This window comes from Talaromyces atroroseus (genome assembly GCF_001907595.1).
Source record: "Talaromyces atroroseus strain IBT 11181 chromosome Unknown scaffold_0, whole genome shotgun sequence".
Taxonomy (NCBI): domain Eukaryota; kingdom Fungi; phylum Ascomycota; class Eurotiomycetes; order Eurotiales; family Trichocomaceae; genus Talaromyces; species Talaromyces atroroseus.
The window spans coordinates 64,749-87,080 of record NW_017971432.1 but is presented as its reverse complement, the minus strand read 5'-3'; the positions used below and the strand labels follow the sequence as shown (position 1 = coordinate 87,080).

The following is a 22,332-nucleotide window of genomic DNA, read 5'->3' as shown; positions in this document are numbered from 1 at the left end:
TGTATGTATACTCCTTTCAGAAGAAAGTCGCTCGCCCGCTGAGGGGGATCTGCAGGTCTTATCTCTTATCTTGCAATTAAGCATGCCTCCAGCCCTGGCGCCTTTCCCGAATAGGCAAGGCCTGTGGAACTCCCCTTCTTAAGCGCTGCAACCTCAGGCTCGTTGTCCTTGCTTAATTCCATCTTTCTCCACGACGCACCTTCTCAATGAAGTTTGGTGACATCCGCTTCGTCTACGAGTACTACGACTCTTTCTACCTAGTCGCAGCTTTGATTCCTGTGTGGGCCGGCTGCAGACTGGTCCGGTGGTATCAAAGTGCGCGTCAACCGCCCACTGTCTTGCGCGATGAGACTATAAACCCCGGCATTCTGTCCTCTAAGGAATGTCATCCGGAGCAAGAAGCTTTTCTGGGTCGCAGCTCACACTGCCAGAGAGTTCGTACTCATAGAACCGATATCATGAGGATCCTGAGCAGCCTCTGCTTGGGCCTTTGCGGCCTATACTCCTGCGTAGCTGCTTTTAGCGATGACTACACGCATCACCTACGCCGCCAATTCACTGCGGGCAATTCAAGTGGGGTCCTGGTCGATTTCGAGGTGTATAAACCTGTCGAATTTGATCCTGCGAGTCAAGCATGTAATGAAGTCATACTGTTGATGGAACATGAATTTGCCTATAGCTACGGAGAGCCATTTGTTGGTAAAGCCCCCTTGCCATGGTTGATCAAGCCACGTCTTCTAGTCTTACGCAGATGTACTCATAGGAAATTATACGCCTCCTGATTGCGACTTTGACACCGTGAGAATCAACTTCACCGTCACATCACGAGGGCGACAATATGATCGGCTGGCATTGATGTATCTGAACAGCACAGAGGTTTTCAGGACTTCCACTGCCGAACCGACCACAGACGGAATTGTCTGGACTTATATCAAGGAGATGTCACAATATCGATCCTTGTGGAAAAGTCCTCAGAAGATAATCTTTGACCTGGGAAACTTGATTGACAGTACATATACTGGCACATTTAACACCGCGCTCACGGCTTCCTTTACTAAAGAGAACAGCGGACGAGTAGCGGATGTGATTTATCCCATCTCCGCACTCCAGGGTGCAGAGAATGCCGCAAGCGCTTTTACCGTGCCCTCTGACAATGCTACTGTTGATTTGATCTTTCCAAGCAACGCCCAGCGAGCAGTGGTCTCTATTTCAGCATGTGGTCAATCCGATGAAGAGTTTTGGTGGTCGGCTGTCCTCAATCAGGATACAAATGATTTCGACTCAACCATCGGCGAACTCTACGGCTACTCTCCCTTCCGTGAAGTCCAACTTTTCATTGACGGGATGCTTGCTGGAGTTGTGTGGCCATTTCCGGTCATCTTTACTGGTGGTGTAGCACCAGGTTTGTGGCGACCTATTGTTGGTATTGACGCCTTTGACCTGCGTGAGCCAGAAATTGATATCTCGCCCTTCATTCCTCTCTTGCTCGATGGAAAAGCGCACTCCTTTGAAATCAAGGTTGCCGGACTTGATACTCCTTCGAACGGTACCGCTACTCTGGTCGAGACAGTCAACTCATATTGGGTTGTCACGGGGAAAGTATTCATATATCTCAACGAGAGCGGGAAGAGCAATATAACGTCAATTGGTACGGCTCCGACTATTAGCGCCCCAGATCCCCAATTTAGCTTCACGCGGAGCCTTGTCACAAATAGTAGTGGTGTGAATGAAACTCTTTCATATTCCGTTCAGGCACATCGCACATTGAAAATCACATCGGGGCAATCGTCATGGACCCAAGATCTGTCATATTCCAACGATGGATATTTGAATCAAGATGGCCTTAGCCAATGGAATCTTCAGAATACTACAGGAACGTCGAGTACCGCCGGGATCGGACTCGATGGAACCTGGGAAGAGTATCAAACAAGTTTTAGCTATCCAATTGAGGCCAACACGACATACGGCATTGGATCAGACTATCTCACCATCGACGCTATCGTGGATCGTGGGCTGTCAATTTCATCAACTGGCGGCCTTGGTATCTCCACTTACACGCTTACTTCTGGTGCCGTCGATTTGCAGACCCGCCAATGGGGAACTGCTACTTATCTCGGGATTACAGGTGGATCTTCGTACTCGTCCGGGGATACTTCTGACGAGTTCGCAGAAATTTCCGACGGGACCAGTTACAGCACATATGTGCACGCAATCAATGGCACTGTCGTAACACCCGGCAATGACTCGCATTCCCTGTCGTCGGCGGCGCAGCAGGGTTTGTTGTCGGCTGGAGGACGAGCTTCTGTCAGGAGCATTATAGGACGGGGACCAGATTAGACAAGAAACCACCGGTAGTAGAATAAGAGTTTAGAAATGCACTGCATACAATCTGTATACCACATTAAATAGTAAATGTAGATTGACTCTACCTCGGTATCATTAATTCGTAGGACTATCCGATAAGATTAGCTTATCGCAGACCCATATACGTAAGTCCACCCAATCACCTCTTTTTTATTTCCTTGGTGGAGACTAGCGCTGGTAATTAAGTCACGTGCAGATCCTATCATTTGTCATCCATAGATATGGAATCTGGCTGACACTTGCTTCTCTCCTTTTCTTTATTTGCCTCTCTTCATCCGATTTTTCCTGTTCGATAGCTGTCGAAGCTGACGGGTGCGCGGGGAATATGCAATGGTTGTTATCACGCTCAACCAAAATATCACTGGTACGAAGATAATTCTCACCTTAATATATCAAGATAAAGTTAGTTAACTAACGACGTGTCTCCAGACTCACTTGCGCAGTCGATACATACGTTGATACAATCGCAAAGTGAGATTAACGACGAACGACCGAGAAAGCGTCGTAAAGTTGAACAGGATGTATTTAAAAGTCCTATTCGAGTAGAAACTGGTGATGGCGATTTTGTCGTTCTTTGCCGGGTTACTATCAATCTAGTGAGTTGTCCCGAAATCTGCGCAAGTGCGCGCAACCACCTTGCCCGGCGATTAATCTTTCCCCCTTCTTTCTTCCTCTTTATTTAGATTTATCCTGGAGAAAATCTTCCAGATTCACCAGAAACGGGTTGTGAACTGCCCGTTTTGTTAAAGTATCGACACCAGAAGCAGAATTCACTGTCTTCCGATAATGGACAACCAAGTCGTGAGCCAACATGTGATAAAGCCGGGGATGAGCACTGGCTGGAATTACGGACGATAAATCGAAAGCAGTCTTTGTCCTTCCCACTATTAGGCGCAGCTGATGTCGAAGAAATCGTTTCTCATCTGTCACTTGCGACTTGCGCCACTCCTTTGGACACGACTACCGGGGATTTGCCGTATTTCGCTTACCGAGCTCGGCTCGTCTCGTATGGGGACTCTCAATCATTTCGCTTGGTTGCTGATGTACAATGGAAAAATTCATTGGTCATTCCATCTAATTTCAAAGGAAAACCCGAAGCTGGGCTCGCTTTTGCCAGATACACACCTGCGGCAGAAGGGTTTCACCACAATATTACGAATGGGTCGAATAATGGGCGGCTAGCACAGTCACATTGGACCCCTCGAGACTTCTATGATAATGTTCATGTTCCACTCGTCACACCTGAGGCGTCTGCTAAGATAGACTGTCCTTTGACTAAATGCACGCTATATCCATTCCAGACCCGAGCATTGCGATGGCTGCTAGAGAAGGAAGGCGTGGAAGTTGATTCTGAAGGAGACGTGGTTTCGCGAAGAATCGAGAATAAGTTTCTTCCCGAGTCTTTCAAGGAGTTTATTGATGTAGAAGGCCGTCGTTGTTTTGCCAGCCAACTCTACAAGGTTGCGACAACAGATCTATCTCAGTGGTCTGACTCGATCAGAAGTCTTCGGGGCGGTATTCTTGCTGAAGAAATGGGCCTTGGGAAAACAGTTGAGATGATTTCTCTCATTTGTCTGCATCAATGTGTGATGTCCATTGACGAGAATATCGATGAAAACCATGGTCTGACCAAATCGCGCGCGACTTTGATAATTACTCCACCTGCAATCCTCGAGCAATGGAGACAAGAGTTGCAAAAACATGCTCCTGCACTTTCAATATTCGATTACACAGGTCTCGAGAGTTATTCGAAAATGTCCCAAGAAGATATTTTGCGCACGCTTTCGGAAACAGACGTGGTGCTCACAACGTACAATGTTCTTTCAAGAGAAGTTTATCGTGCAGTTGACCCACCGAGGCGGAATATGCGACATGCAAAAAGATTTATAACTCCCAAATCTCCACTTGTGCGAATATCCTGGTGGCGTGTTTGCCTCGACGAGGCTCAGATGATTGAAAACGGCGTCAGTAATGCGGCTCAGGTTGCTCGTCTCGTTCCTCGGATAAATGCATGGGCTGTGACAGGAACTCCCATACGCAAAGACATGAAAGATCTTTTTGGCCTCCTCCAATTTCTGAAATACGAGCCATTTTGCAATTCGGTGGAACTTTGGACTAGGCTTTTCAGGGACTTCTATCCAGCATTTAAATCCACTATTAATAGGCTAGCGCTTCGTCATAGCAAGGACTTCATTAGAAAGGACCTTAATCTTCCCCTTCAGAAGCGAGTTGTGATCACAACCCCTTTCACGGCGGTGGAAGAGCAGAACTATAGCCAGTTATTTGAACAAATGTGTGATGAGTGTGGCGTCGATTACACTGGCAATCCTCTTACGGCGGATTGGGATCCCGAATCCAGATCGTCCATAGACAAGATGCGACACTGGCTCACCAGGCTTCGCCAGAGTTGTCTACATCCTGAAGTTGCACCCTGGAACCGTAAAGCTCTAGGTATTCGAGGCGGGCCATTACGCTCTGTGGATGAGGTACTTGCGGTTATGATAGACCAGAATGAAAACTTGACTCGTGCTGAAGAACGTCTGCTACTTCTTTCTCGAGCCCGGCGCGGACAATTACTCGAAAATGCTCTCCATCGGCATGAAGCTTTAGAACTATGGCAAAAATGCCTAGAGCGAGCAACCGAGATGGTGAAAGATTGTCGAGAGGAATTGCGAGCTGAGCAGACCACTACTGGTCCTAATGTCGCAAATTCTGAGATTTCAGACTCTGATAGCGAAAAAGACGAAACGGACGAGTCAGGCAAAAACGGCCGTGTTGGAACAATTAGGCTGCGCCTCCGAGCGGCACTGGAAGTACAACACATTTGCAAATTCTTCACTGCCAATGCGTATTACCAGATAAAAACCGACCCAAAACTGACGGCTCCGGATTCTGAAGAGTTTAAGGCCCTGGGGAAATCCGAAGAAGCTGCTTATGATGAAGCGAAATTGATGAGAAAGGAGATGTTGAAAGATGTCACCCGCAAGGCTAGAAAATATATCAAGACAATAAACGAAAAGGCCCAAACGAAGTCGTTCGTTAGGATTCCTATGATGAATGCAAAACTACCAACACTAGGAATTGAAGCGCGTCGGCTATTCGAAAGACTTGAAGACTTTTGCGATGCGTTGAATCAGCATCGTGACAAATACATTGCCTTGCGGGATGACATGGTCAAGCTACTTCGAAAGTCATTGGTTGATGAAGAGGAAAACGGCGAACTTGAAGGAAACGAGTATGAGACGTCGACCAAACATCAAGACGAAATGTATGTCTATATGGAGGGTCTCCGCGTGATGTTCGCCGATCGCCATGACGCTCTTACTGGACAAAAAAATTCCTTGATCGACCATGAAGCCAAAGTAGGGGTAGCTGAGGCGGAGAAAGGGAATGGTCCATCGCCAGAATTATACCTTGCTATGATGAAGGCTCGTGACGAAGTCAAGCCAAAATTGGAACTGGGGTCCCTTCGAGGAATCGCCAGTGATATGCGCAGTCTTGTCACATCTCTGGAATGGCAAGCCAACGAAGGTAGCTCACGGGCTCGAGCTGAGCTTGTGATTGCCAATGAGGCTCTTGCACGCGTGGGCAAAATCTCAAGCGAACAAGGGAAAGCCATTAGAGACCTAGAGAGAGAAGTTGAATTATTCCGTGACACGATGAATCAGAGACTGGAATATTATCGACAACTGCAACAAATTTCAGATACAGTTGCGCCATACGACGAGGCAAGTGTGGGCAAGCCGTTGAATCAGGAAGTGTATCAGTCAAAATTGGAAGCCGAAAAGAAGATAGAGGACAAGCTGTCTGCATTACAGTCTAAGGGTAAATATTTGCTTCATTTACGGGATGAATCAGGGCCAGATGAAAGTACGCGAATCTGCGTAATCTGTCAATCCCCCTTTGAAAACGGTGAGTTATATAGGTTGCCAGTATCTATTGAATCTCTGATAGTTTCCAAGCTAATATTTTTGTGATTTTCCTTAGGTGTTCTGACTATTTGTGGCCATAAATACTGCAAAAGCTGTTTGCGTGCGTGGTGGTCCCAGCATCGAACTTGTCCAATGTGCAAGAGAAAACTCAAGTCAGGGGATTTTCATCAAATTACCTACAAACCACAGGAGTTGATTGTACGAGAGGAGAGAACGCCCACAAAGTTAGAGTATGGCCGGCCATCGCAGAATGGTATATATTCAGATATAAGCAGTGGTGTCCTACAGGAGATCAAGAATATTGATCTTTCTGTCTCTTTTGGCACCAAAGTGGACACACTATCCCGCCACCTGTTATGGTTACGCGACAATGACCCCGGGGCCAAGTCAATTGTTTTTTCTCAGTATAGCGGTTTCCTAAATGTACTAAGTACTGCTTTCTCTCGGTGTGGTATTGGCTATAGCAGTGTGGAATCGAAAAATGGCATTCAGCGATTCAAAGAGGATCCTGCGGTATGTTTAACCCCAGACCAACATGAAATGCAAAATGTTTATTTTAATGATCATCTCCTTTCTTTCAGGTTGAATGCTTCCTTTTACATGCCCGAGCACATTCCTCGGGGCTCAACCTTGTCAATGCATCTCATGTCTTTCTTTGCGAGCCGCTTATCAACACCGCAATTGAGTTACAAGCCATCGCTCGAGTCCATCGTATCGGCCAGCACCGTCCAACAACAGTATGGATGTACCTTGTATCCGACACAGTAGAGGAGTCAATCTATCAAATCTCAGTCTCGCGACGACTGAGTCACGTCGTCCAGAAGGAGAAAGAGAAGAAAGAGGAAGAAAGACACTCGCCATTCCAAAATGGGAAGATCGCGGGAGAAGAGAATCTCCATGAGACAGCGATCGAGTCAGCAAACTCCCTGGAAATCCAGCAAGCTAATCTGGGGAAATTGTTGGCTACAGGCTCTGCGGGAGGAGGTGAGTTGGTTGGCAAAGACGATCTTTGGCAATGCCTGTTTGGAAACGGCCAAAAGAGGACCTCGCCTGAACAAAATCCCGGTGCTCTGCGGGAGGTCGACCGTTTCTTGAGAGGCGAGGCAGCTGAAAAGAGAAAGCAAGATGCTATAGATTTGTGAGATACAATAGTACAGTGTTGAGTGGTTCCGGGTGGTGAGTGGTGGAGCACTGTAAGTCGGATACGTAGTCGATTATGCCTCTTCGGGAACGCTTCTATGCATGTACAAAATGGCTGTCGGTGGCTGTTTCTGCGGCAAGGTCCGCATCGAATACAATGGCGAGCCTCTGACGGTGGTTAGTACATCCCAATATGTAGTTATCCCTGTCAAGCCATTCTAATCCTATCGATGGTCCACCAGGGACTATGTCACTGTCTCGACTGTCGCAAACTCACCGGCTCGGCCTATTCCTACAGCCTGGTCGTTAAAACCGCTGAACTGAAGACATCCGGAAGCCCAAAAGCAGTGGCCAAAACATCCGATAGTGGGAATCACATTAATAATTTTTTCTGTCCAGAGTGTGGTCTGTATTTCTAACGGTCTGGTGGAGGACACCGGCTGACAGAGTGGCAGGCACGCCGCTTTTTGGATGGAAGACGAAGCCGAACGGAGATCCTGAGGAGATAGGAATCGTCCGGGCAGGAATCTTCGATGACATGGACATTTTAGATAAGTGGAAGCCCGAGGGGGAGCTATTTACCATCAGACGATTGAAATGGACAAGTCCCATCGAGGGGGCTGCTCAACACGAGGGCATGTTGTCACTTTAAGATGGAGTAAGACTAGAGGATACGTATGCCAGAGCTGAGTATGAATATATTACAATAAAGTTCGATAGGGAAAAAAGAAAGCAATCCTGGGCACTCCTGATGCCTTGATGCCTCGCTGATAATGATCTGGTAAGATCCTTCCTATACGCCTGCCCGGCTATAACGAACGGACGGCCACCCTATATTAGAATTGATCTTGCGTTAATTTATTAGATATAAGGGTGATGGGCATTCGACTTTTCAAAACTCAAATGGTTTAGTTAGTTGATATCTTGGAGTGCTCTTCGTCTCCAGATCAAACTCACTTCTAGGTAGATATATTGACTGGTGTTCGCTATAGCCAGTGTATATAAACTCGCGCGCTCATCGCGTCCTAGTCTATAACAGATCTAAGAAAAAAAGCAATAAAAAAATACACTGAAAAGTACCACAAGTATTTTATAATGCTATTCATGATCCCTTAATCCCAATGCAAATTCGACACCACATCGAGGGCTGTCACGTGAGCTTCCATGTCCTTCTGTGGCTTGCCGTAAGCAGTGCCCGCTGCTTGATGGAACAAACATACCACGGTCCACCTCTTGTTTCGCCTCAACGATAGTTAATTATCATTTCAACAACTCTTCATATAACCCATGAGTCACTCAATATCTCTCTGCTACTCATAAGATGGCCTCAGCTGCACTGGCCGAGAGCTCGGAGGCTCGCGAGCTGAGCTTAGTATCCAAAGTGGAGCTCCGCATTGCCCTGGCCGATTCAGACGAGAAGCTCCAAAAGCTCTTGCAGACGTATTTGGCTCCGTTGCTGCTGAAGCTGACATCTGAGAGCCTGGCTGTGCGCAATAAAGTTATTGCAGTCTGTCAGCACATCAACACAAGAATCAAGCCACAGTCCATCCAGCTTCCCGTGACCGCGCTCTTGAAGCAATTCAAAGAGCAGAGCTCGCAGTTGATCAGACATTTTGATTTGATCTATATCCAACAAGGCATCGATCGCCTCGATGCGTCCGCTCGAGTAGAGCTACTGCCTGCCGCTCTGCAGGGCATTTCTCAGCTTGAGACTGCATCCGCTCAAACAGCGAGCGTCTTCAATCTATTCTTGAGATTGCTCCCGCTGCTACGACTTCCGCCGAAGGATAGCCCCGAGGATCATAATCTAAGAGACAAGCTGTCTCTGTCTCAGGCAGATACGCAATGGTTATCACTGTGGTTTAGCAAGCTGCTTCTGCTCTCCCAGGCGGCAAAAAATGCCACTACTTGTCCAGGACTGTCTCCATCGGAGTATACATTTCTGAACAGGTCGGCTTCTTTCGAGGAGACATGGAATCCTGCTTTACAGGGTGGGCTAAACTTAACCGAAACAAAGTCCTTTGTTGCCAAGTTTCTCGCGAGCGGTGCTTTCGAAAATCCATATCGATTCTTACCGGCGGTGATTCTGTCTGCCGACTCGAACTCCCGTCTAGCAGACATTGGCGACGATATTCTGAAACGGTTCAATCCAGACCTTGAAAGTGCCGAAACTGTGGAGCCGCTATATAAGCTTTACTTTGGAACTACTGGCAATGATGCAGCACTTCCAGCACGCATTCCGCTGCAGGTGAAAATTCTAAGCTTTCTTAGTAAATCTGTGAAGGCTACCGCGTATACAGATAGAATCATCAAGTTGCTTGACGAAGGACTGTTTTCAGATATTGCCAAATCCGTGCAGGGACTTCAAGCCTCAAAACTTAGGTCTCAGATCTTTATGTTCATTACCTGGGTTGTCCGTATGGGTGCTCCTACTGATCTGAAGATTATTGCACCGGAGGCTGTGGTGGGACTCCGCCAATTTGTTGAGTCACAGGGATGGCCAGACCCAGGCGCCAGCGGTCAAAAGCTATCCCAGACAGATGTTGGTTTGCGAGGCTTAGCTTACGAAAGTATCGGCATATTGTCACCAAAGATTGCTCTGGGTGATAGCGTAGATTACATCGATATGGATCTCCTAAGATGGCTCTTTACTTCCCTCGCCTCCGACGCCTCAGCCTCGGAAATCTATGTCAGTATTGAAGAAGCCCTCGGTAGCATTTTGAATTCTTGCACTGGAAATCTTCCCGAAGACGTACGGTCAGAACTTGGTAGCTTCCTCGAGCTCCAAATGAAAAGCCAACCTGGGACAGACTCTTCCTTGAACGGTTACCCTGTTGTTCGCAGTACTCACTATACCACCGTGAGATATGCTAATCGATGTATGCCTTATTGGGATCTCACAGCTCGATGGATTGATCTTCTTGCTATCGCAAGCACATCTCATTCCACAAGAGAGGTCATTGAAGAAGGAAGGAAAGGGCTCCATCCATACTGGTATCGATTACTCAACCCTGTTAGAGGTATATCATCTTCTACAGACTCCGAGTATCAACCACAATACCAATTCCCTAGCTTCGAACAAGCAGCAGTTCTTCTTGGAAAACTAACAGACCTGGAGATCTCTCAGCCTAATTTACGTGGAGTCATTGCCCCAGCCGTTCGGTTTTCCAAGAATCTGCTTGTCTGGGAAGCATTGTCAGAGGCGCAAATACCCGTTGGCATCGACCAGGAATGGGAGTACCGACTTGAGACACTGCTTCAATCAAATACACAAGCAAGGGATGTTGTCAGAGAACTCATCTCCCAGCAGCCTGACTCCGTGATGACGACTTGGTTGGAAAGGACTCTAGACGGAGTTGCTTTACCAAATGCATCTCAGAGCATCGATTGTAGCAAAGATTTTGTGGATATCAGCTCCTTGACTTCAAACAAGGTCCTTACAGCAGTTACTCCTCGATCGAAATCATTGCTGGAACAGATATTCTCGACCAACAATCACATTCTTCAACGAACTGCTGCTAGAATTCTTGGCGTTCTTGCTTCGCATGCGGCCGTGGGAGAAAGTGATTGTCAACGAATATTTGCAGAGCTGCTTGATATAAGCAATGCGTGGAAGGATGCTGTTGGTCAAGCAGCAAACAAAGTACGCGGGGCTGTTCTCGCCGCAGCCTATTTCGCTAGTCGACTATCATATCGCAGAAGGTTACTTGTTCTTCCCGAGGAACAAATCGAACAATATATTACGCTCATTTTCGAAATACTGGTTCACTCACGGGACTCACAAATGTTAGATGCCGTGCAAGTGACCATTGGCCAATTAGCACTTGCCAATGTTCTCAGCTTGGAAAGACTATCGAAGGGTGGAGACTGGGAAGCAATTAAAGCTAAACTAGAAGAACATGCCAAGAAGGAGCAGGAAAATGCCATCCACGCATTGGGTCAGTTGTCGTTGGCAATACTACGTCGAACTGGAGAAGACCAATCTGAATTCGATGATGTTATGGCTTCGTTGCACGGGCTGCATGAGATTCGCAAACCCGAAGTCCAATTTCCCGTAGGGGAGTCAATGTGTACTGCTGCCGCAGGCTGGGACTCGAAATCACTCATTGGAGAATTCGATGTAGACGAAATCTTATTAAAGACAAATGTTCCTGAGAGAATCCTCGCAGATTTAGCTGATAAGTTAATTACTGACTGCAAGGCACCGAAGCCTTCTCTGCGAAAAGCTTCGGCGATATGGTTACTCTGCCTTGTCAAAGACTGTGGACAGCTTGCACCACTTCAGCAACGGCTCCGTCAATTCCAGGCCGCATTCGCCAGTCTCTTGGCAGATCGAGACGAAGTTGTCCAAGAGACAGGCTCTAGAGGTCTGAGTTTAGTGTATGAGATGGGAGATCAGGACTTACGGGATGACCTCGTCCGCGATCTGGTCGGCTCGTTCACAGGCAATGAAGCCAAACTAGGCGGGAAAGTGACCGGAGATACTGAACTTTTTGAGCCCGGTGCCCTTCCAACCGGTGAAGGGAAATCAGTCACGACTTACAAGGATATAATGAATCTTGCATCTGAAGTTGGCGACCCAAGTCTCGTGTACCGCTTCATGTCCCTTGCATCTAACAACGCAATCTGGTCAAGCCGAGCTGCATTCGGCAGATTTGGCCTCAGCACGGTCTTGTCAGACTCCAGCGTGAGTGGATATCTTGCTCGAAATCCAAAGATATATCCTAAATTGTATCGGTATCGCTTCGATCCGAATCCAAACGTGCAACGATCTATGAACGACATCTGGCAAGCTCTTGTCAAAGATCCTACAACTCTGCTAGACACCCATTTCGATGCAATCATGGACGACCTGTTGTCCAGTATTATTGCAGGAAGGGAGTGGCGAGTTCGCCAGGCCAGCTGTGCCGCCATCGCAGATCTCTTGCAGGGGCGCTCTGTGGAGAAATACGATAGATATCTGAATGAAATTCTCAGCAAAGCATTCAAGGTCATGGACGATATCAAGGAATCCGTCCGCACAGCGGCCTTGCGGCTCTGTCAAGTTATCACAAATATCTTAATCCGCACGCTCGAAACTGGAGATACAGATTCAAAGCGAGCCAAGACTATGCTTGGCCATATCATTCCTTTCCTACTAGGTCAAGACGGCATGGAATCCAGTGCCCAAGAGGTGCAAGGCTATGCAATTACGACGCTAGTACAAATTATCAAGAAAAGTCCAAGTGCTCTTTTACGGCCATTTATGGCCCAAATCCTAGACAAGTTCTTGTCATCTTTGAGTTCTCTAGAACCTCAGGCTGTGAACTATGTCCATCTGAATGCGGACAAATACGGGCTCACAGGGCAGGAGATTGACAAAATGCGACTTTCCAGTATCCGCATGTCCCCGATGATGGAAAGTATTGAGCGACATCTTCTAGACGGCCTCGATGAGAGCGCTATGAGAGAAGTTGCTTTCAGGTTAGAGGGGACCTTAAGAACTGCTGTTGGCCTTCCGTCAAAAGTTGGATGTAGCAGAGTTCTGGCTCTCCTGAGCACCAAGAATCTTCTGTTCCGTCCTTATGCCGATAGATTCATCCAGCTATTGACCAAGCACGTTCTCGACCGTAACGAGACAGTCAGCGTTTCGTACAGTGCCTCTATCGGGTATCTAATTCGACTAGCGAGCGACGAACGTGTGCTAGACACCATCGCGTTTGCCAAATCACTGTATTTTAATTCCGAAGATACCTCTCACCGAATAGTAGCAGGGGAGATTTTGCACTCTATGTCGAAGCTCTCGAGCGACAAGTTCTCGAATGTTGCTACAGCGGCATTACCTTTTGTGTTTGTTGCCAAACAAGATACAGATGAGCATACCCGCGACATATTCGAAAAAACCTGGCAAGACAATGTCGGCGGCCCGCGCGCTGCCGCGCTGTATTTGACAGAAATCACAGCGATTATATCCGAGCGGCTAGATTCATCCAACTGGGCAATCAAACACAGTGCCTGCCTTGCGACAGCTGATGCCGTCACCAGCCTTGGAAAATCTCTAGACGGACCAACAGCAGAACTTATCTGGCCCATCTTAGAAAAAGCACTCAGTGGGAAGACGTGGGATGGCAAGGAGAAGGTGCTGAAAGCGTTCATCAAATTCACCGAAAACGCAAGCGCGGCCTCGCAATCCAGGGGAGACGTCAGCCACCAAATGAAAGTAAGAGCCACTCTACAGCCCAATTCGATAGTTCATGAATAACCCTTGCGGAGCGCCCGATTGCTAACCGTATCTGTCGGTACTACGTATTTAGTCGATCATCCTCAGAGAAGCCAAGCGAAATAACGTGGCGTATCGGCCACACGCCCTGAATGCCTTGGCTGACTTCGCAGAGATCCGACCCGATTTAGACTTCCTTACGGACGCCATAAGCATTGTGGGACCAATCGTTGAAGATTTAATTGACGGTGACAATGACAAGATGGAAATAGACTCAAACCATGCCCCTAAAGCCCTGTGAGTCAAATGGCGTGGTCCCTGACACGTATTCCCTGTTCCCACTTTCTGTGATAAGGCTGACTTTGTCCATTTCAGGGAGAATGAAACGTTGGCAGCGTGTACCGGATGCCTCCTCCGGTCTATCAACCCCACAATTAAAATACCAGGGTCAGGTGAGTTTGATAGCGAGCCCTTGTTACGTAGCTAGGGGAAAATTTTTTTTTCCTTATTCATGGCGATTCATTGACGCGTGTTCACAGATCAGCTAAAGTCGGTCATCACGAATGTTGAAAAATGCCTACAAGGAAATGAACGGCAAGTATTAGACAATCTCTACAGCGGATTACATGGTGCCTTCAGCAAGATAGGAAGCCAACTTTCCAAAAAGGAGGAGCAGACGCCCGACCGCAGCAGCGCTTTAGAGCAGGCATTACAATTGATAGCCAACGGGCTATTGTTTCGTGACTTCAACCCTTCAATCGAAAGCTTACGAATGAAGCGTGCTCGCGCTGCGGAGATTTTCATCAAGACAGTCTACCAGGCGCAGGCGGTGGGCGTGGGTGCAGGTGTGGGTGTCCTTAGTGACAGCCAACGAGAGCATATTGAACTGTGGCTAGGGCAGGAGCGAGCTGAACCGATTAGGCACATTTTTAAATCTGCCCTACGAAATTTATGAGCAGTACTCGGTACTGTACTGTATTACTGTATTACGACGGGGGGAGGGGACTCTGATTAAGGGGACAAATCTAAGAACTTTTTCACCACGTGGAAGATCGACGACGGTAAGGCAGACGGGCCTTTTGCTATCATGGACTCAAAATTACACCCAGTGTACATACGCTTGCTGTACGGTATATTAAGCTACTAAGAAGAGCGACATGAAGCGGATAGGGGCCATTAATTTGTCCATTTTCAATACACCGGGAGATGAGATGTGATGGGCATGATCTTGATCAACCAGTCAACTCATGGCATTGGCTGACAGATACCTAATACATAGCGATAAAATTATTAGCCAGGAGTGCTTCATCCCCCTCGTCTCTTGCAGTGGGTATCATCATCGTTCGTGGTTATTGTCATATATTTCTTAGATTCGGGTGGATATCTGGAAAGTTCAGAGAAATAGATAGTTCTTTTTCTGGCTATAGATTTTTCGAGGCGGAACCCTGAGCTAAAGCGCGTACAAGCAAGCCACTGTCAACTAGTTAACCATTATCTTGGTAACTTCATATTAATAGTTTACCAGATGTAGAAATTCATCCTGCGAAATCTAGTACATAGTACGCCGTTCGCAAGACGGGTTGGGTAGTTAGTTCAGTTTGGCAAGTTAAAGTTTTAAAGTTACCATTGATTTTTCTTTTTTTGTCTTAGCTACTTCGTATAGAGAGTTTAAAATATCAATTCCCGGGACTTGATTTGTCCTTTGCTTTTTGAATGCTCCAATCTAGCCTTATGACTTTGCGTTGGTTGGGGAAACTGACAGATACCTTTTTTCTTGGTGGGGGGGTTTTTTGGATGGATTAGTCGTCGACGTTGAACGGTTGAACTATGCACTGCGGCCCGCCGGATGATCTAGTCCTAGAGAGGGAATGATAAGCGGGATGCTAGACTCGATTGCTAAACTTAAGACTGTAAGATAAGCTAGTAATTCGGCTAGTGATTGATACCTATATACGTATTAATTTGTATTCATACGGACGATTCGCCAAGATGGTCCCGGCCCAATTAAATTACTAGTATGCTTCTGTTTATTTCTTTATACGTATTTAATTTGTAGAGTAGTCTGACACGCATTGCAGTGTTATAACAAGAACGGTCTTTGTCAGGAACACGTACAATATAGACTTTACTATATCATAGTTATATACTATCGAACAGTCCACATATGCTGTACATGAGTAACAGGATCAGCCAGCCATGGTCACATAACTTACCTGATGTACGCATCAGACTCATAAAATATTATCATATCAACAGCTTCAGCTATACTTATAACAGCGTACCCAGTGAGTCAGCTTCGACGGAGGCGGCGAATGCCTTCCGGCATTTGTTCGGTGAATGATCGATGCATCCATATATATACACAAATATATACCACCATTCTGGTACCTACTTAAGTTTATATGAGAAGAAAAAAAAGGAAAAAAATTCGGACCTACTTGTGCATCGCCGGCATATCAATCCGGCCATGCGATCGTGCAAGGATCAAGTGGAATCCACTAACTCCAACCGGTTAGCCGTCAGTTTGTTGTCAACCACATGGTTTTTGGACGGACGCTCGGACACAGTCTCCACACAGCTACGTAGAGTATAGCCCTAACCTAACCAGGACTTTCCTACAGACAGACAGACCAGTTTGGCAATGATTTTTCCCATTTCTAGCAGGTTGGCGTTCATTGCCAAGACATTATTACTCACTTGTAGTTTAGACTGGAAACCCCGCCATCGCAGACCGGATAATCTATCCGCAACTTAAGGCCAAAGAGGTGCTTATTCCTGAGACCAGTCACTATTGAAGAAGCTAAGAAAAATGTATGAATCGTTTGTCACGCTTAAATAGGTTATTCTGAATAATATGTAGCTGTTTTCTGTCATATTGAACCTGGTACTCCATTTTAATATGGATTATCTATCACCGCGACAATCCCGATTCCTCCCCGACGGCGAACCCCGAATCAGCATGATTCATGATTTCAAGAACCGCGTCAACCTTAGTAGAAAGAGAGGAGGGAAAACCGACGCTCGCATCCAGAAGCACGTGCAACATGAGTGAGAAACGTGATACCACCATTATGCCGTTAAGGCAGTATTTACTATCTAATGTATTCAAGGTCATCTGCATCTTCTAAGCCACCGTACAAATGACGGGTACAGATCTGATCTTCGAGAGTTGAGTTCGTTTAGTTTGCAAACGCTTTGACACGCATTGACCACATACTGGCATGCATGTGCTGAACCATTGTGCTGGGCTCAAGGCGAACAGAGGCTGGTTGGTTTATTTGGCGGCCTTGTTTCTCATTCCCCCTTCCTTCCCACCGATTCACTTGATAGAGATCAAGACCTCACAGGCTCTACACCGCACTTATCATGATGGTGGCATTGTAAACGTAGTTTGAAAACGCAGGATAAACAAAGTTCCGGGCAAAAAGCAAAAACAACAACTGAATATAAAATACACTAGTGAAAGCCACATGGACCACTGAGAACACTCCTTTGCTCTCAAGCGGCTTGGCACCAGTCTTGGCAATATACTTGGCCTCCGGGAAGGCCGAAACAGTGGGCCACCCCGATCTGGTTAGATTGGACTACGAGGTCTAGGCTCTAGCCCCCGTTTATTCGCTTGTAGCCGACTTTTTTCCGGCGAGCACAGGCTTGCATTTGCACCTGCACAACTGCGCAGCTTGGTTGGGAAGAATGAAGGGGCGAAATACGAAAACCTGAAACAGACCAGAAAAGAGACGAATAGGTCAAGAGTAAATACGATCTTTGAATACGAAGACCGAGTCCCGAAGATCGCACCGATGAGTGACCACCGGGCACCGGCAAAATGGCGAGATTGACTACTCTATTGCGATATATCCGTACAATCTTAATCTTATCAGTGTCAGGCTGAGGCTCAGATCTTAGTTACATTAGTATGATTATCCATTTTGTAAATTAATAGATCCATACGTAGCTCCGTATTAAACAAAATCAAGCATTCTATCAATTCCTTTTTATTGATACCACCCAATTGTTGCTGCTAGGTTTTTTCATCGAAGAAACGGGCATTGGCAGGTAGAACCTAACAGACGAAGAACAAAAATGCGGTTCTTTGTTTGCCACAATACCATGATTAATCACTGCAATGCAATAGTTATGCAGTACAAACATTTCGTAAAGGCTAGGCCGTAATAATGGGAGCTAGCCCGGTTGTAAGAAACAAGACTATCAGATTTTGACCTAGTGCTAAGCAGTCCGTTGACGCTTAAGCACGCATGCTGATGATGAAGGCAACGACTGGAATTCGTGGAATGTGACTCATCTGGGATTAGTTGGTCTCAGTGTCCAAGGCTTCTTCGTATCCTCCATGAGTTCGTACATGAAAGAGATAAGCGAGAGGGGGCGGGGGGCGATACAGAGCCAAGCAATGATTGAATAAGAGGGAAATATATGCATGTATATATTTTTCCCTTCGTTTTATCATGTCATGCATCATGCACGAGCAAGATTTTGAAGGATGGTGTGATGGGAATCAATAAGAGCAGATGCAAGGCGGAGTAATGTTGTCCATGCCAGGTACGGAGTAGAAACTTCCGCGGTCTGATGGCTGGCTGGAGGGAACTCGCTTAGCTTGAAATTGAAAGATGTATCCCAGATCGGGCGAGCCACTAAGCCTGTAAGGTAAGGTGGAACCATGGGTTCCAACTCCAGCGCTGCTTGTTCAGGCATAGCGCCGGCTGTAACCTATCTTGTTTTCTGGCTAGCCGCTCTGATTCGCTACCTTAAAGGAATTAGGCACAGCGCTAATCTGTTTTCGAAAGATCCAAAATGCCCTAAGCCACGTCAGGGACAAATCCCGTTCGGTAGACTCCGTCGTAACGGTACGTACCGTTACCCGTACGTATATGTATGTATCATGCTAGCCGCATCTGCCTGAGACAGGCTCTTCCCCAGACGCAAAGCCTTTGTCTCTTCGTCTTAGCTGTATCATTCGAACCTCTGTCACCTTTTTCTTTTTCCCCCTCCACCGCTATGCTTTGCAGACATGGTCAGAGAATGACACCGTCACCGCCACCGCGTGGTTGTGGGCCACCAGAGAATGTCGGTCCATGTCACAATTACGATCTAGGATGATAGCTAGTTGATACCTGAAATAAAAAGAATTTGTCACCTCCTAATTTAGCTCCCTTAAATATCCTACTATATAACTGATCCCATGAATATTCCTCCTCGTACAGAAAAGGAGTTCTCTTCTTCCATTGTAGCCCTGTTTGCGCTGGACATGGATTAGCTGCAAACCTCTTCGGCATTCCCCGTGCTCACATACATGGGGCTGATCTGCTTGGGCAGGGCTGGTCTAGACTGCTCCTTTCAATTCCATCAACAACAACAAGCTCCCAATTGACTTTGACTCTTTCCGAATCCACACCTATCTATCATAGCCACACATATATATCTAGCTAGATATATATACTCACAGGTGTTCCCACATCACGCAACCACTCTACCACCACCAGGCCCCAAATCCTCGTTTGCCACCTCCACAACTAATTCTCTCAACTCTTCTGGCTCGCCATGATTCTCATGTCTGCTACGTGAATATACACTCGCATGTTCCTCTCGATTGCGAACTACTGCCTACCCTGGGACATCAAGCCTGTCTAGATAGTCATCCCTAAGAACCTTAGAAGCTTTCCCAGCAACATTGGAACTGAGCACCTACTTGACTGCGACCTACATCTTATCATGATACTCACCGACACACTTACACCAAGGGCAATTATGTTAGCTGATGAGAACTCACTACGACTACCGATGATCGCCCCAAAAGATGAGGCCTGCGGCCCTTCAACCCCGCCGGGCTCGACCGCTCCCAGCGCCACAAAGCTCAGTATTCCGCCTCGGATACGCCTCCCCTCTCGATCACGGACGGGATGCTGGTTAGTTGACTTTCCCCTCTTCCATGATCTTTGACTGGTAGCTAAAACTTTACTCTAGGACATGCCGCGTAAGTTTTCTTCTGTTGCCGTTGACTCTAGCACACTTCTTGTATATGCTGACGATCTACGGTTGTCCTGATCATAGAGCCGCAAAGGTGAGACTTTCACATGAACTTTTCTACCATCTTCTTGAACATTAACACTTGACCGGGTTTAGTGAAATGTGATGAGAGCCGTCCTAATTGCGGTCAATGTGCCCGTTTAGGGCATCGCTGCGATTATAGCCCTCGCTTGACCTTCCGCGACGATACTTCTCGCGTAGTGGATCGTATGTCTGAAGTGTCAGTAACTGGGAACGCAGTATGGGACTGTAAGTTTTTTGATCTTTTGGTCGAGAGAAAACACCTCCGTTACAATTATGCATACTGACGGGAAATTGAATAGCTAAAGCACGCATTCACTCACCACCCGCCACCCCTAGAATATATGACTCTCTGCCTCCTTTCTTCATGTTAACATCAGATGATGAGCGTGAGAAGAAAGCTGAGAGCAGTTATCCGGGCACTTATCATGTCATAGTAAATCCCGAGAGCTTTTCAAACCTCCCCGAATACTCTGACGAGACATCGTCCGTTGATCTTAGCATTGGGCGCCTGAAGATCCGTCGGAGCTCAGGTACCAGCTCGACGCCTAGCCAAAAAGACGAGCTACGCAGCATTCCTGAAACAAATGATCCTAATACCGTCATCCTGGATTGCTTTGAAGAAAGCAACCACCGCTCTCCTCTATCTCATGGCACGAGGGCAAGGTTATCTCCAGCCTCTGATATCACTTCTGCATCTACGCTTGCTTCTCCAACGTTTCCTCCTGAGACCCACAGTGCGCTGGCACTAAATATAACATCTACGAATAGTAGCCAAGAAGAGCTATTGCTTATTCACTTCCGCGACGTAGTCTGGAAGCAACTCCTTCAAGGTCAATCTAGTCATTATCTTTTCTCTCCTATTTCAAGTCCTGTGACGCCAGGCGTGGAAATCTTTGAATATCTCGCGTCCACATTTCAACCTGTTAGTGGTCTACACCCTTCTGGAATTAAAAATATACTGACCATGATCTCAAAGTTATATCATGCCATGATGGCTGTGTCAGCGCTCAGTCTCGCCCGTCAGCATCGCAGCAAAAGCATTGATGCCCTGCAACACTACCACCAAGCATTTCCGTCCCTTCAGATAGCTCTTCACGATACGAACGACCTCTGCTCCGATGGCTTGTTTCTAACGCACTTCCTTCTTCTTATCTACGAGGTATGGCAACAATTTAACCGTCTTTGAGCCCCCTAGAACCTCAAAACTGATGTATTCATATTTCAGGTCGCCGCTGCTGAAGAGGGTGGTTCTAATTTGTGGTCCCATCACATGTCACATTTGCTCCAAATATCCCTGATGAGGGTGTCCACTTTTGGGAGTGAACGTTATCCCTATATCGTCTGGCTCGTTTGTAATATCGATCTCCATGCTCTTCTCAGTGGCGCTGGCACTGGCGACTTTCTAAAGGCAATGCTCGAGAACGATATGCTCCCTGGGAGCGAAAGTCAATTACATCCTGTGGCCCCAAGTGGACACAGCATCATATATCCAGAGGAACACAACACGTTACCCTCTGTTCTCCAGATCAACCATGAGACGTTCATCTTTGCGACGAGGCTAGCTTTTCTTGCCGCCGATATTCGGCAGAAAGGTGTTTATTATGATGCTTCACCAACTTCACTGAACTCGGTTGACGCACAAGCACGCCTTTACGAGATCAGAAACAGTTTTCACCATTTGTGGGATTGTCCACATGCTCGTTACCTTTGTGAGAATATGGATGTCTTACCACAGCGATCCCGTGAGATGCTACAAAATGTACGTGTTCAAAAATGTATGATCATACGAGGCGTTGTGACTGACTTTCTGCACAGGCAGTGACACTTTATCATGCTTGCATGATCTTTTCTTACACTAACTTATGGCATGGCCAGCGGTTGGGGTCAGACAGTGCTTCCGACGAGATAATTTCCCACCATACTACCAGGATCTTTCAGGTAGCAGAGGCTATCGTAAACTCCAGCCAGTTTGACTTTCGTTTTATTGTGTTTCCACTTTTCATTGCTGGTGTCTCAACTTCATCAGCAGAACAAAAGATGATGGCAATGGATCTAGTGTCTAGTTTGGAGAAGCAGGGTATCGGTCGTAATGCCACAACTACTCGGCATTTGCTTCAGATGGTGTATCAATCACAAACAGAGCAGCTCATGACCATTGGCCACACTGCCAATGTCGAATGGGCGGACGTTATGGTTCGACAGGGGATGCAGGTTGTCAATTTTGGGCTGTGAAATAATGCACGCATACATACATACACTAATAACTTGATACGGTGTTTTGGGGCTGGGATATGATTTTGGACTTGGCATATATGTAATTATATCATGATATTCACGTTAGCATGCGACACGAGGCTTGGGCATTTCGTTCTTGTGTCCTTCTTTCTCAACTTCATTTGCATATATTAATACGCCTTTCAATCAAAGCGATATAACCGACTTTCAAAGCACACACAATGCTACAATAACACCCTTCAAAGAACTTCTAGGAACTTGCACTAGTCCGGTATAGTAGTTGAAGTGGTAAACATTGAAAAAAAATTCCCAGAAAAATTCCCAGAAAATCAGAGTTTCCACCTCGTAATTGCGGTTCAACGCCTGCGAATGGAGCAGTGAAGACGACAGTATGTA

General features: G+C 46.7%; 3 protein-coding genes across 3 annotated transcripts; all 3 read left to right on the top strand.

The window, feature by feature from the left end:
• Positions 1-206: 206 nt before the first annotated feature.
• UA08_00027 (hypothetical protein) lies at positions 207-7,438 on the top strand (the record flags this gene model as incomplete). The annotated part of the gene is made up of 7 exons (XM_020260068.1): positions 207-699; positions 764-2,275; positions 2,451-2,489; positions 2,794-2,960; positions 3,048-6,276; positions 6,352-6,809; positions 6,878-7,438. 7 exons carry the CDS (start codon positions 207-209, stop codon positions 7,436-7,438), a joined length of 6,459 nt encoding a protein of 2,152 aa, XP_020124452.1.
• A 1,319-nt stretch (positions 7,439-8,757) lies between these two features.
• Positions 8,758-14,590, top strand: UA08_00026 (hypothetical protein; the record flags this gene model as incomplete). Its single annotated transcript, XM_020260057.1, has 4 exons — positions 8,758-13,635; positions 13,730-13,932; positions 14,011-14,087; positions 14,175-14,590. The coding sequence occupies 4 exons, from the start codon at positions 8,758-8,760 to the stop codon at positions 14,588-14,590; spliced, it is 5,574 nt and encodes a 1,857-aa protein (XP_020124453.1).
• A 4,772-nt stretch (positions 14,591-19,362) lies between these two features.
• On the top strand, positions 19,363-21,933 carry UA08_00025 (hypothetical protein; the record flags this gene model as incomplete). Its single annotated transcript, XM_020260046.1, has 8 exons — positions 19,363-19,556; positions 19,615-19,624; positions 19,702-19,711; positions 19,774-19,926; positions 20,001-20,623; positions 20,678-20,860; positions 20,927-21,460; positions 21,640-21,933. 8 exons carry the CDS (start codon positions 19,363-19,365, stop codon positions 21,931-21,933), a joined length of 2,001 nt encoding a protein of 666 aa, XP_020124454.1.
• Positions 21,934-22,332: the final 399 nt, after the last annotated feature.